The sequence below is a fragment of the Nelumbo nucifera genome, chromosome 4 (assembly GCF_055504915.1).
Source record: "Nelumbo nucifera cultivar China Antique chromosome 4, China Antique-T2T, whole genome shotgun sequence".
NCBI lineage: Eukaryota > Viridiplantae > Streptophyta > Magnoliopsida > Proteales > Nelumbonaceae > Nelumbo > Nelumbo nucifera.
In genome coordinates this window covers 21,412,558-21,425,446 of record NC_142652.1, presented here as the reverse complement: position 1 = coordinate 21,425,446, position 12,889 = coordinate 21,412,558, and the positions used below count along the sequence as shown (strand labels likewise).

The 12,889-nt window shown below is 37.2% G+C and overlaps 1 protein-coding gene across 1 annotated transcript; it reads right to left on the bottom strand.

The window, feature by feature from the left end:
• Positions 1 to 4,406, bottom strand: LOC104597895 (cytochrome P450 85A1-like). The gene is made up of 9 exons (XM_010259673.3): positions 3,814 to 4,406; positions 2,838 to 3,159; positions 2,319 to 2,468; positions 1,998 to 2,243; positions 1,821 to 1,907; positions 1,660 to 1,738; positions 736 to 842; positions 294 to 418; positions 1 to 196 (listed from the first exon to the last, which is right to left on the bottom strand). The coding sequence occupies exons 1-9, from the start codon at positions 4,155 to 4,157 to the stop codon at positions 112 to 114; spliced, it is 1,545 nt and encodes a 514-aa protein (XP_010257975.2). The 5' UTR covers positions 4,158 to 4,406; the 3' UTR covers positions 1 to 111.
• Between the last annotated feature and the right edge of the window lie 8,483 nt (positions 4,407 to 12,889).

The following is a 12,889-nucleotide window of genomic DNA, read 5'->3' as shown; positions in this document are numbered from 1 at the left end:
TTTTGCCGACAAAAGGAAAATTTTGTTATCTCATTTTATTCATCTGTAGGAACATCTTTTACATCCAAACTTCTATAATGCTATATTTCTGTACATCCATCTGAAGAACAATTAATAACTTGAAACCCTTATATGAAGTCCATTTGGTGCTTCAACTCTAGGGAATTTTAGTAGCTTATCTCCTCCAACTTCCCACCTGCAACAAGATCATTCAAGTGCAGAGTTAGTCAAAGTCCATTAGATGTTTAAGATGTTACAGAAAAACAAACCAGGAGGGGAGTCGTGTAGATTACCTGTATCTAGTCACAAAATAGTGAAGAAATGTGGAGATTTCTGCTACACCCAATTCCTTCCCTGGGCATAGCCTGCTTCCTCCTCCAAATAGCATGAAGTAGTTGTGCGATTCCAAACTCTTATCCTGAATGGACAACAATGGTTATTTAGCCAATTAATAAATATGATTTACTAAATCTAATATTGATCATTGAAAGACTTGAAGCATGGCCACAGCAGTGTGGCAATATGGGGCTTCAGTTATGGCAAACTGTAGCTATGCCCCATAAGCAAATTTGGCCTTCCAAATAAGCTTGTACGCTTTGTAAGCAAGGAGGTAAAGTAAAAGAAAGATAATTGCTATTGACTCAAGGACCATCCAAGAGTTTCTGATGATACTGATATCGCTCTTTCCATGGCTCAAAACTCCAAGAAAAATAACTAGAACTCATGGGCACTAACCAGCCATCTCCATGGATTGAAGGTAAAAGGCTCTGGATATAGAAGTGGATCATAGTTGACCTCCCTTGTGTAAACATATATTTTCCACCCTTTTGGAATAACAAATCCTGAAAATAACAAAAAACAAATGTTAACACATTTTGGTAATCAACTTCTAGTAATACTCAATGAGCATCATGTGATGAGAGGACATGAAATTGACTATCCCCAACCCCAATGGGGGCTTAGCAACCGGAAGACACAACATATCGATCAGATCACTGAATTGGTCCCCACTGCTTGAAAGAGTGAAAGGAAACTATGGGAGCACCAGAGGAACCCAACTCTCTGATCTAGAAACAGAAATGGAACATGATAATGTTCTTGAACTCTGTTTTTGTTTTGGAAGGCAAAAACAAGTTGGTTTTGTTTTAAAAAACAATGCATGTTTCTTGGAATCATCAAAATATTGTTTTTTAAAACCATAACAAATTTTGTAGTGTAGAAATTATATGATTATGGAACATGATATAAAATAACCAGATAACACATGTTCTTTAAATCAGAAGTTCAAGAATATATTGTTGGTTTCAGTTTTGGAAATGAAAAACATGCATATAACCAAAAACATGCTTTCTGAGTTTTTTTTTTTTTTTAAGAACCAATTTGTTTCTAAACCAGCTGGTCTTGTTTTGTTTTGTTTTTTGGAACTGGAAACAAGAAAAACAATTAACATTGAAGATCACCCCCTAAATGCTTGGAACACTTTTTCTAAAAATCGAAAGGAGTAAATAGTTTCCCAATAGGAATTGTTAACCATGAAGTTTATAAAAACAGGAAAGGGAGAAAAGACAGAAAAATCAGTCAGATCAACACCATGATGTCATTTCACCAAATAGCAATACAAGTTACGAACTACAACTAGTTCAGGACTCTTGAACCCACCATTCAATTTCATTTCGTGAGTTGTTTTCCTCAGCACTCCATTAACAATGGTAGCTAGTCTTGCAGTTTCAAGGATCACCTGCATCAAGAAAGAATAATGAATTTCATTTCTTTGATTTCCTTTTAATTAAAAGAAACAGGTGGATCACTAAATTGCTTACAGCACGAGTAAAACTCATGGATTTGTAATCATTCCAGTTGATTGGATCCTCTGGTCCCTTGCTTCTTCTGATTTCTAAATGTTCTTCCTGAAACAGAAACCAGATAAAAATCAGGAAATCAGACAAAAGAACATAAAATGAATTTATAAAACCTAAAAGGAGCAGTTCCAAACCTACCCTTAATTGTTCAAGTGCTCTTGGATGATCATGGAGGAACTTGACAGCCATCATTGAAGTGGTTGATACAGTCTCATAACCCGAATACAGGATTGTAATTAGCTGATCAATAATCTCCTCATCACTGAGTTTGTATCTTGAGTCTTCTCCTCTCAATAGGCCACCAAGCATGTCATGGTGGATAGATGAAGAGGCTCGTCTTCTCTCTATGATTGTTTTCAACATGCTAATGATATTCTTCCGTGCCTGTGGAACTACAGTAAGTGAAAAGGTTCACCCAAAAAAAATAAGACATCAAGAATCATTTTTTCAATAACATACCTGGAATCCACGTCTGTAATTTGTCCCTGGTAGATTGATTGGCAGTGAAAGGGTCCCTAGAACCAGTTTATAAAACTCTGGCTTGAAGCCTTCAGCTATCAAACTGGATTCGGTGCCAGCAATCTGATTGAGTGATGACAACAGAGCCATCTGCACAAGAGAACAGAATACTGTAAATTAAAACTGGAAATGACCAACTAATGGGATTTTCCTCTTTTTTGCTGTTCTGTCTATTTTTCTTGGAAATATGCAAGTTTTTATTCTACCCGATGACTCGGTGAATGATCTATTGATTCTGTGAAGCTTAAAAAGTAAATTTATATTAAAAGCTAATAAATTTCTCTCTTTTTGCTTCTCTTCTGCTATTTAACCACAAGGCCTTTACGGTTGTTCACTGGATCTCACAGTTTATTTAATTGAAATGCAGACAGAAACAGCAAAGAAATTTAGCTACTGTTAATCGATAATGTGGTTCGTTTCTGAGTCAGAGTTGTTTTGGGTTCTGAAGATTCAACTAACCTCTTTCGTTTTCTCTTGGATATCGATAGTTTTTCCATCCCAGTTACTGAGGTGGGATCTCATAAACTTATCAATCTTTGGAAGAAGTTGCTCTCTGATCATGACAGGGCTTATGAGGCTAAGCAGGGCTCCTCTCATAGACTTGTGTAGTGGACCATGAACAGCAGCAATGTTGCATTTCCCCAGAATATCCAACATGGACTGGGGGTAACCGGGAATAAGACCTTTTCCTTCGTTCAACAGTATATACCTGTTGAGCTCTGGATCCATGGAAACTATCGTAGGGCAGCCCAATATGTGTGATTTGAATAAGCTTCCATACCTGTTTTGTGGACAAAGGAAAGGAAAACTTTCACATATTGATGAAAATTGTAGAATTACAGAGGGAAGCTGTAAGAACGATAAGTGACTTCGAATGGTAATTCAAATCTAAATCAGCAAGAAGACCCAAGGTTAAAACTGTTTCATAGAAAGAAAACCCAAGACATAAAAGCTTTTTCATGCTTAAGATCTTCATAGCCTTTTTTTTAATCAAGAAATAAACCACCTTCTTGAAAGAACCAAGAGCTATTTCTCATTAACGGTATTCTATTCGTGGGAGGTTTGCTAGACTAGAAAGCTAGAAGACCAACTTATATCAGTAAAAAGGAGGTTCCCTTTTTGCATGTAAACTAACTTGGAAAGAGAGCTAAAAATAGCTTAAACAGGATACACGTTTTTGCAATGGTAAGCACCAATGCATCTGAACCAATATGGCCAGAAAAAGAGACAAGGAAGAAACCATCCCTAAAACAAGGAAAAACTGGTGATCTTAACCATCAAAAACAAGCCAGATAAGGAGAAAGAACAAAAAAGAGCAAGAAAGGCATGGTCGTGAAAGAACCAATATTTCATAAATGCATTAAAATGGGTAATTAGCATCGAGAGAAGAAGAAAAGAAGAAACACCAGCCATAACAAAAACAGGGAAAACAGACCTTGCTCTCTGGTTTCTCATGAAGCTTGGCCCTTGCTTCAAAAACTCTGTAGTCTCTCCAGCCACAGGCCACCCCATTGTCCCCGGAGGCAGCCCCTTCTTCCTATATCTCACCTCATTCCATCTCAACAGGGCAGTGCAGATACAGAGCCCCAAAACCACCCCAAAAACCACCACCAAAACCGCCATTGGTTCTCCCAAGAAGCTCAAAACACTCACTACAGAGTTCAGAGAGCCGTAAATGAAATGGATATGCTCTGATGCTCCGTTGCTCACGTTCAAGTCAGTCAGTGGTATATATAGACCGCTGGACTGCTTTCCAAGGAGAGAGACCACAGCGCACATAAGCCAAAGGCCATGCACGCCCACCCAGGATCCTATAACCACTCTATTAAAAACCCAATTAAGTCAGTAAAGCACAGGAAAGACTAAAGAGCTTTCCTTTTTTTTTTTTTTTTAACCAAGCTCTAACCAGCCTCTGCTCATTCAAGCGCTACGATTCCAACTTTCCAAGATTTGGTAATTAATTATTTGGGGGGAGGGAGTTGGAGAAGGGTGAAGGGACGGAAAGAGAGAGAGAGAGAGAGATGTGAGATTGAAGGTTGTAAATTTGAACAATTATGTAGGATATTGCAAATAAAAGATTTTTAAGGAATTAAACTGTGAAAAGGAAACTCCCCATCTCGGCCTCCCGCCCCACTAACGTGTCATAGGTGTGAAGTGGCACATGGTCGCCACACTATTGGAGGCAGAATAAAAGTACTCTAAGGCCCAGACCTTCACATGCCTGTCAACAAGATCTACTAATTCCAATGGACAAATCGCTAACAGACGGACTCTTGGGCTGCCATGTGAATTTCGGATTATGTGTGTGAGAGAGAGATAAAGAGAGGGTTCGGCGTTCCTGTTTTTAAGTTTTTAACTGCAGAGCTGTTAGGATTTTTCTGGGGAGTGAGAGTTGAGACAGACAGCTCCTCTACCAACAGGTTCTCAAGTTTTAACTGCAGAGCTGTTAGGATTTTTCTGGGGAGTGAGAATTGAGAGTTGAGAGTTGAGACAGACAGCTCCTCTACCAACAGGTTCTCAAGTAAACACTCTTGTCGTATGGTGAGGTTGTGGACTGAAAAAATCTGAAACTCAAAAAAGATGGTCCATAGAAATTGTTGTCTGTGGACTTGCTATGAATTACATGGAAAACCTCCTACTCAGTCAATGAACCAGTGATCCGGTTCGTTCAATTATTGAACCATTTGACCGGGCAGTGGATCACAAGTCAAATATTTTTTTTTTTGTTTTCTTGTATTTTTAACCATTTAAATTCATTTGTCACACTTAAATCAGAGATATGTCTTTTTTTTCATTGGTTGAGTTCACTCAACCAATTTAACTGCTAGCCCACCACTTTTTTTTAATAAAATTGAAAAACCCACAACTTGGACAAACAAAGAAATTCTAATTTTAGATCAATTTTAAAAACATTGGTTACCAAAATACCCATGTTATTCAATAATAGCGCGGCTTCATTATGAAATTTGAAGTGGTTTTGGTTTGTTAATAGATTTGTTTTAAGTTATTTAAATTAATGTTTTCAACACACCATTAACCGGATCAGTAGGACCGGTTAACCTGTCACCGAACCAGGACTTTTGGTCTGTCTGGCGCCTAAACTTTTAATAAATAGTGTCGATTTATTCAACAACCCAATAACCGGTTTGGTCAAACCAAACCATCATACTGTTCAACCCAATCAGTATATCATGGCCATGGGTCAGATATATCTTTTTTTTCTGTATTTCTTGTATTTTTAGCCATTTCTACATTTAATAACTACTATTCTCACTCATTATACTTGTTTTTTTTTTGTTTAAACTTTAAAATGATGAGCATATGATACAAGAAACATGCCCAATTTCTTATATAATTATAACACCACAAGTCCACCTGTTTGACTTGAATGATTGAACCACTGGCTTACCACCCAAGAGGAAATATGGTCTATTTCCATCATTTTTAAAATAACACATATAAGTTTCTCTATCTACAGGGAACCAAACACCTCCTTAGAGGGTTACAAATGATAAAATGAACCATTATTCCAAAGGGAAGCAAACGCCCCCTTATAAGTTAACAAGTCATTAAATAGTTATAAGTTGATTGTGACCATTTTATTCATTATTTATACTATATAAAAAGATATTTTTATGTATATTTACCTTGAGCTAGTACACTATATATACTAATCTATTCAATTAAGCAAGTAGAAGGCATTGATCTTCCTGTTTGAATGATGTGATAAACAATAAATAGCAAACTGGAACTGCAAATCTGTCTCTTTTTAACCCCTTCAAAGGAGATGAGTATATATATATATATATATAACCATTGTTGTAACCTATAAACCTAACCTAAATGTGGTCTGTTTCCAACATTCCACTGGTAGGTACTAGATCAGCCACTTTGTCAGGCTTTGTAGGCCATATCGTGAGCCATTTCATTAGATATATGTTCTATTTACAATATACTGCAACGCTACTACATTAACAAAATGTGTCCACAGATCAAAAATTTATAAACTATATAGAAAAAGGAGTTGGTCTTCCTACTGGCCACTTGCCTCATCAGGTCCGCAATTAGTACTTTAGCATCAGATACAAGTGAAATTCTTCTTCTTCAATCCCATATTTTTGTCTTCAACTGGCGTAAAAATTCGACTGGATAGTGACTTCAGGAAGACCATCAGATTCAGTATAATCCTTAGATAGAGATTTGACATACATAAGGTTTCATTCTTTTATTTATTCAATGATCCATCAAATTCACCCAAACGATATCTTAAATAAAAAGCATAGTGAATTACGACTTGACAAGTATCATTGTACCTTCTAGTAACATACATACATACATACATTTCTCTAGTATTGCCACGTGTATATGCCTTTAAATTGTGACAAGTGGCATAATAATCCTATCTTTTATTTAAATTCGTCAGAGGAGAAAATGTTGCCGACATTGAAGCCTTGTCTTTAATTTAACCCATGTAAAGAAAAAGAATTAAATTAAAGCATGCAGTATAAATGGGGATATGAGATGTGAAAAACAACTAAGTAAGAATAATAGTATATATGAGGGGGGAGGAGATTCACATGCATCATCTTCTGGACACGCTAGCAAAGAAACAAAAGACACGCCACTAGTTACAATGTCAGTCATATTAACTATTAATATTTTTCTTGCTGATGTGGCAATTAGTGGTTGAAGCTAGGGATATGCATGCAATGTGTGGAGCTAGCAAAATACATTAGTTATGGTGGGGTCCAAACAAGTGCAGAAAAGGGGTAGTTACTAGTTACATACACAAGGAATAAGGGAAAGGTGCTGGCGTAAAGGGATGTATATGTATTAGATATGGAAGAAGGAAAAGGGAAGCAACAAACCCATACCCACACATGCCATCTTTTATCCTTGCTCTATTAATAAAGTTATGATAACAACCAAGCCTTGGTTGCACGAGGGCCTCTTTTTTGTTCTCTTGTGCTTTTATTTTGGGGCTGATGGGTTCTGGGTACCTCTCCTTTTCCAACATTATTTCCTTTTAATTATTGATTCCTCAGACACTTTCACACACACACACACGAATGGGCACAAGAGCTTCCACTTCCAAACAGCCAATCCTATCTCAACCACATGGAAGGATGCATCATGTGCTTAGCCTAACCTTCCATTGCATAGTCTTCCCCATCAAAGCCAAGCTGCCATACAACTGTGGTCGGTTTTCCAAATCTTGGTTGAAGATGAATAACCCACCAATCTAAGCTGTTCTCCTTTTTTGTGGCATGGGCCATGGAGAGATGCCCAAATTCAGACAATTTATAAATCGGGAGAACTTAAATTTTGATCATGTATTTAGATATTTTCCCACCATGCTTCTCTACTTCATTTAAAACTTTAAAGGGGTAATTTGCCACGTGGCAACACCTTCCAAGATAAATAAATTAGTCCGCACTATAAATAGAGGGTTAGGAAAGCGTTTGTTTGGCATCGATGTCGTTGCTCCAAAAAACGGTGATATATCAGCGTCACATCAGAAAAATTAGTGCTCCTGGAGGAAACGCTTATTTGTTTAAAGCCGTTTTCCTTAAAAAATGGTGCTTCAAGCCATGCTTTGGAAATTGAACCAACGCCGAATTTGGTGTTTTCTTAGATTGCAGCTCATTGTTGCTAATGAGGATGTGATGTGGCGGTGACGTGAACTTTCTATAATGGCTATAGTGCTGAAAACAGACATGGACTTTTTATTCGGCGTTGCTCCAAACTATGCCTTCTCGATTTCCAAGACGTGGCTTGGAGCACAATTTTTTATGAAAAACAATTCCAAACAAATAGGCATTTCATAGAGAATCGTTTTTTTTTTTTTCTGGCATAGTGCTGATGTGTCACCGTTTTCTGGAGCAACGACAACCACTGTTTTCAAAACTGGACCGGACCAGATGGTCAGATCGGAAAAACCGGGCCTGACCGGTTCTGTTTTCCTCCAAAACCGCTTTTTCCCCCCAAAACCATTGATTTTGGTCAGCAAACCACTGAACCGGCCGGTTAATCGTTTGAACCGTTCAAACGGTTTTGACCGTTTTCCAATTTTTTTATTTTTTTTATCAGAACGGGCTGGCCGTTCGGGTCGAAATGGTCAGACCGTCTGAACTGATAACCGGCCGGACCCTGACCGGTTCAATCAACAGTTCGTTTTTAAAAACCATGATCCCCATTCCGGAATGGAAAGAGTTTTAATAACTTTTTTTAAATAGCAGAATGGAAAGCTGGTTGTAAAGCCCACCAAACAAGACTGAAACTGAAAGGACTTTCCTTTTTTCTTTCTTCTGTCAAAGCAACCGTATGACCGTATGGATTCTGGGTCATGTTTGGTTTTATCCGGAAATTCGGTGCACCTGGACCGGAGGGGGAGAGAGCTATTCTGCTTTTGCATCTCATCATCTACCTAACTAGCCAAGAGAACAACTGAAAATAAAAGGATAAAAATACATGCAAATTGGGACTCTAGCTCTAGCTCCCCAAATTCTATTCTATATTTTATCCCATTGGGAACTGAGGGGGAAAGTGGGTCAGGTCCGGACTCAGGTGTATGATGATTTCTGAATTTCCATCAGTACTCGCATGCACGTGTGATACATCGTACCCACGTGCTCCCGTTTTATTCTCTGACTTGGTTTTTCGTCTCTTTGTGCCTCTTGTTCACAATTTCTATTTTGAATGCCTCCCTCTCTCTCAAAATTAACTTTACTCTTAGTAACATTACATTGTAACAGTGGAAGCCCATTTTATTTATAGTCTTTCCAAACAGTCATTATAACGGCACGGCAAGCAGGAAATGTCACAATATCTTCTTATCTTTTTGGCTGGCATTCCCCTTATACCCCTAAAATGGGTTCTCCTCTCATCTAAAATGGGTTCAAATTTGTAGGTGTAGGTTCCGTCCAAGCATGTTTTACTCGCATCCTATTTTTTCCTATCTAATTGGATCTGATAGTTGTTTTCCAGATCCTATTTATTGGGTCGTGTTACTAAAAGGTCATCGACAACATTCATAAAAATAAGTGATCCGTTGCATGTTGAAGGGATTAAAAGGGTTAAGAAACTATTTAATTAAGGGCTCAAAATTTAATAATGGATATGACACTGAATCGAACAGAATGGTCAAACAGTAAGAAACAATTACCGGATTAGATCAGAAGAATCAGGAATTGGTCACTTGTTTTATCTCAGAATCGTCATTTTAGTAAAAAACTATTGATTTAGTTAACAAACTGCTGATTTGGGTAGTGAAACCGTTCAAAGCGTCCAGTGGTGTTTAGCTGTTTTTTATTTTATTTTTTTAAATTTTTTTGTCAGAATAGACCATCTATTCGATTCGAACAGTCAAACCATTCAACTCGAGAACCAGATCCTGAACAGTTCGTTATCCGATTCCGTTTTAAAATCCTTGAAATCATGTATTCAAGTTGAACGTGATCATAGATGAGGTGTAAAAATTCAGAAAGAGACCCGGATAATCAGATTGGACATGCTGCGTGAATTTGCCACTAGGTCTCCATGCTAATAGGGCCGTGTTCTAAATTGACTACCATTAAATATAATAACACACGGAGTCAAGTTGGATCTGGTCATTGATCATGGCTACAAAGTTTGAGGCCAGACCCCACTAATCAAGCCAGACATGCTGGGCGAATTGATTTTAGGTTCACGCCAATATGACCTTGTTCCTACTAATTCTGCAGTAGTGAATGAACTCAAGTTGGGTGTGATAATTGATGGGGTGTCCAAAAAGTTTGATCCCAACCCTACTGCTCGGATCCAATGTGTTGGATACCCACTGACATGCTTAACTAATGTGTTCCTTGTAAACCACTATAATACAATCTATCTATATTCCATTCTCTTAGACATTGTTAATGCATCCATTAACAATTTGTGATGCTTGGTTTTGACAAATTCGTTTAGTGTTTTCAAGTTTCAAACAATGGAAATGGGACTGGTGGGATTGGTGGGATCATTTTGTCTGGTCAGGTCCGGGCCTCGATTACTTGGCTTCACACCTTCATGTTGCTGGGTGACACACAATGTGTCACTTGCACAAATTTGGTCCATTCAGAGCTTTATAATCAGTTAAAGTAGTAATTAATTAAACTCAACACACCACGCTCATTCATTCATGTGATGCAGCTTAGAGGCCAGACATGGTTGGCTGGTGCTAAAGATTGAAGAGCGGCTACAAATTTTAACTAAGAAACGTACCTATAACAAGAGCCATGGAGCAAGGGAAAACTCGCCCAAACAGAGCCCAAATCAATACATTATACGTATAGGGGTAGTGTGCTTTCATGCTTTGTCCTCACACTACATTGATTTCAGAATTACAGAAACTCCACTTGCAAGCACACCAATCAAACTTCTTCAAGCCACAGGAATAGAGTAATCCGCGCGCCACTGTGAAAGATTTCCAATTGCACACATATACAGACAGACAGACATCTCTCTCTCTCTCAAAAGATGATGGAGTACAGGGGTTTTGCGTCACCACTTGATCAGCCACATGGAAGGTTCCCGAGTGCCAGGAGGCACAGAAACACGTGTGTGTGTGTGTCTGTTGCGTACTAATTGTGGGGGTGAATGGCGTGTACTCTGGGTTTGGGACAGGTGCAGTTGTGCAGACCTTTTAGGTTACCACGTAATATGCCACATGGAGGATTCTCTGTGCTTAGGACACACAAACACGTGTGTATGTCTCTTTTTGTGTACTGTTTGGTATCGTTGTGGATTCCAATCGGACCGAATGCACAGACCATTTGGACTGGCATTGAACACCCAAATGGTTCTTGCGACTCTCTTTTCTTCCGCATGCCCACACAAGAACACGTATTGCCCTCTTACTCTTAAATCTTAATCCAATACCCCTCTTCAATTTGAGGGATGATATCATGATGGTGTAGTGAATTCATCATTTACAAATTTACAAATTAGCAGTGCTGCCAGTCGGACTCAGACCACGCAGATTAGGGTCATATTTGGAATGCATTGGTGTTTTCCTGAGAAAAGAAAAGGGTGTTGCATCGGTATGCCGTTTTCTTAGAAAATATTTGGTTTTAACTTTTGTTTGGGACTGTTGCTGGTTGCTGCAATATAGATATTTTTTAATGCCACATTAGTAATTAGTATGTTGTTGTTAATAATAATAAAAAATTAAGAAATATTAAAAAGGATTTTTTTTTTATAGGGAAAATTTATGATATAGAAAATATATAGTATGGAAACAGTTTTGACCAATCAAAATTCACCCATGAATTTTGATAAAAAACACTTGATTCCTTATCAAGTTTATGACTCCAGTTGATTGGTCAGATATTTTTCGGATATCATATCTTTTCTATATCATAGTTGAACCCTTTTTTATATCAAACTTTTCCCGATTTTATTTTCGAAAAGAAAAAACATATAATCAAACATCCGACGTTGTCTGAAAAAATAAAGATTTAAAATGTGATGCTATTTTTCAAGAAAACACCATTACTTCCAAACACTAGTTAGATGGTTGAACCACTTTTTTTAGATATATACTGACTTGTTCTAGTTTGATTTGATGTAAAAATGCCGATGCTCACTAAAAGATTATAAATGTTAGCAGCTCCTCTTATAGTAAGAATCTCTATAAAAAGTAAAAACCAAAAAGCAGAATTTGCTTTCACTCTTTGGACCCCATTTATTTACCGGTAAGTTATTTATTCGGATAAATATAGTTATGCAAGTGAGTGTTTCTTAGGTAGGCGTATTTACATGTATTCTTTTTTATTAAAATTTATTAAGATAAAGTTTTTCTATCACCATATTTACCCTTAGAGTTGTTGAATGGATATTTTTGTCTCATTAAGGAAGGGAGAAGGACCTCCAGACCACTAGTTGCAGGGTTCAAATCTAGTGAGAGGAACTAGAACACTGCTATGTCACCATCAATAAATTAAGGAGTGTAAGTTTTCTCTCTTCTTTCCATTCTTTCCAACTTAGAAAATGACTTGCTTACAAAAGAGAAAAAGATACAAAAATCAAATTAAACTCATAAGAAATTACTTGCTTATCTCATTTCCCACAAGCTAGCCTGATCACAATCAAAATTAGGCTAGAGCTAGACCTTTTTTTCATCTTTCCCTTTGCCCTTTGGAAAGTTAAAAGTCAGATTCCTAATTAATTATCATGTTAATTAGATAAAGTAAATTAGGAGGCGTTCTTCTTTTGGATTTTGAGAGGGGAAAGTAGGTCAATGTAGGGCTGTAAATAGATCAGATCGGATTTAGTAAGGGCATATCTGATCCGATCTGTTAAGAAAATCTGACTGATCCGAATTCAAATTCGAATATATTATCGGATATCTGCTTTGATTAGAATTATATTTATAAAATAATATATTATATTATTTATATAATATAATAATATATTAAAATATATAATATATAATCATATAAATAATATATAGAATACACATATATAATACATAAATAATATATAATATACTA